Source organism: Phaethon lepturus, unplaced genomic scaffold (genome assembly GCF_000687285.1).
Source record: "Phaethon lepturus isolate BGI_N335 unplaced genomic scaffold, ASM68728v1 scaffold37936, whole genome shotgun sequence".
NCBI classification, from domain to species: domain Eukaryota; kingdom Metazoa; phylum Chordata; class Aves; order Phaethontiformes; family Phaethontidae; genus Phaethon; species Phaethon lepturus.
Window position 1 is genome coordinate 293 of NW_010549034.1, and position 1,752 is coordinate 2,044.

The following is a 1,752-nucleotide window of genomic DNA, read 5'->3' on the forward strand; positions in this document are numbered from 1 at the left end:
CCGTGCGGAACGGGGCTCCGGCCCGGCTTGAGCCCTCTTAGCACAAGTCATGCCCAAGCCTTTTCAGGCCGAGCAGCAGAAAGAGCGTAAGGGAATAGTTTGTCTTTCTCTTGAGGGCCCAGGATCTTCCCCGATGGACGACGAGGCTGCCCAACGCAGCAAACCGCGCGGGGAGAAGTTCATCGTTTCTTTTAAATCGCTATCTGAAGTACATGACAAAGCTCACACACTCACCCAGCACACAACTCGCATCCCATTCTGCTTGTAACACAGAGGACTGATCTTCCAACCCATCTACAGCAGGGTTTCTAAACTTTTCCTCTGGGCCGTTTTACATTGACAGTTAGATACAGTAATCCAGAAAATCAAGTAATATGGCGAAAACATTACCAAAAACCCCAGTATTACTGCTTGCCTCTCTGTCAACGGCCTACCTAGGCAGGCAATCACAGTACAAGCAGTCCCTCTTATAAGCTCCCAAAACCAGAAATTTACAGCAGACTACTTGCTTGAAGTGGAAGTTTCTCAGCAGAAAACTGTTCTTGATTAACAGTTTTTATTTTGCTTAAGGAAACACTATTCACTGAAAGTTAAAAAAGCCGAAATTACTACCGGAAGAACATGAACCTATCTTACGTGTAGTGCTGCATTTCAGCATTGACCATTCCTGGAATTCAGTCCTCCTAAAAATTTTCAGGGTATGTAGAGACATTTATAATGGATTCAAACACTGTTTTGTAAAGTCTTCTAAGAAAAATAACACGTTTGTTTTCCTTAATTACTTTTTGTAGATGCTCTGGTATCCCCAGACCCCTCCTGCCTCCCACAAATCCATGGTCCATAGGCTGAGAAAGATCACTCAGTATGACTTTAACCACACAAAGAGAGTGAGTGGAATGACACTGAACTACCTTTTAGAAGAAATATTTAACATTTAGGAAAGAAGTGACCTTTAATCATCTCCCTCTTGTCTGTGCTGACATCTCACAGTTACTCTGATTACGACACTTACACTCATTCAAATTTATTTATTTGAAGACACAGTTATCAAAATAGTGATCTGTGAAATAAAACCAACTGGAAAGATAAATATCCATGTTTGCAGAACCTAAGTAGCAATATTTCTCCACCCCTAAGCCTGCTCTCTTTACCCAATCATGGATCTCTTCCTTCCCCTTAGTCGTACTTCATCCAGCCTTTTGATCACAGGACCAGATTTTTTAGATGTAGCTGCATAGGTCTTTAGCAGAGCTTTAAACATAGTTTCGGTATCTGGATGAGTACTAAGGAAGGCCTTTTCCAGAACATACAAATCGACTCCTTTATCCTCTGGAAGACCTGAAATAAAACTGAGTCCAAAGTCTATCAGCACCAAGTCCAGCTTCTCTGTGGGTGGTCGCAGAAGTATATTGGAAGTTGTAAGATCACCGTGTATAAGATCTTCATCGTGCATTCTTGCTAATAGCTCACCCATCTTCTCGGCTAAGACAAGGAGGCTACTGATATCATTTCCACTCTGTTGTACAGAATTAATATGATCTTGAACAGTAGTTGAGCCTACAATATCTTCAAGATATATGGAGTTGGTGGCATAATCCACAAAATAGACCACTGGAGCTGAAATTCCTGTTAAAAAAAAAAAAAATAACTAGAATTAGATGGTAGCTGTTAATTTACAGGATTTTCCAACTTTAGCAACAAAACACAACCAATACAAACCTTAATCAGAAATGCCAGCTGAGATCACCCCAG

The 1,752-nt window shown here is 41.2% G+C and overlaps 1 protein-coding gene across 1 annotated transcript; it reads right to left on the bottom strand.

The window, feature by feature from the left end:
• Positions 1-1,147: 1,147 nt before the first annotated feature.
• Positions 1,148-1,626, bottom strand: TP53RK (TP53 regulating kinase; the record flags this gene model as incomplete). Its single annotated transcript, XM_010290154.1, has 1 exon — positions 1,148-1,626. A coding segment is annotated over one exon (479 nt), but the record flags the coding sequence as incomplete, so codon positions are not given.
• Positions 1,627-1,752: the final 126 nt, after the last annotated feature.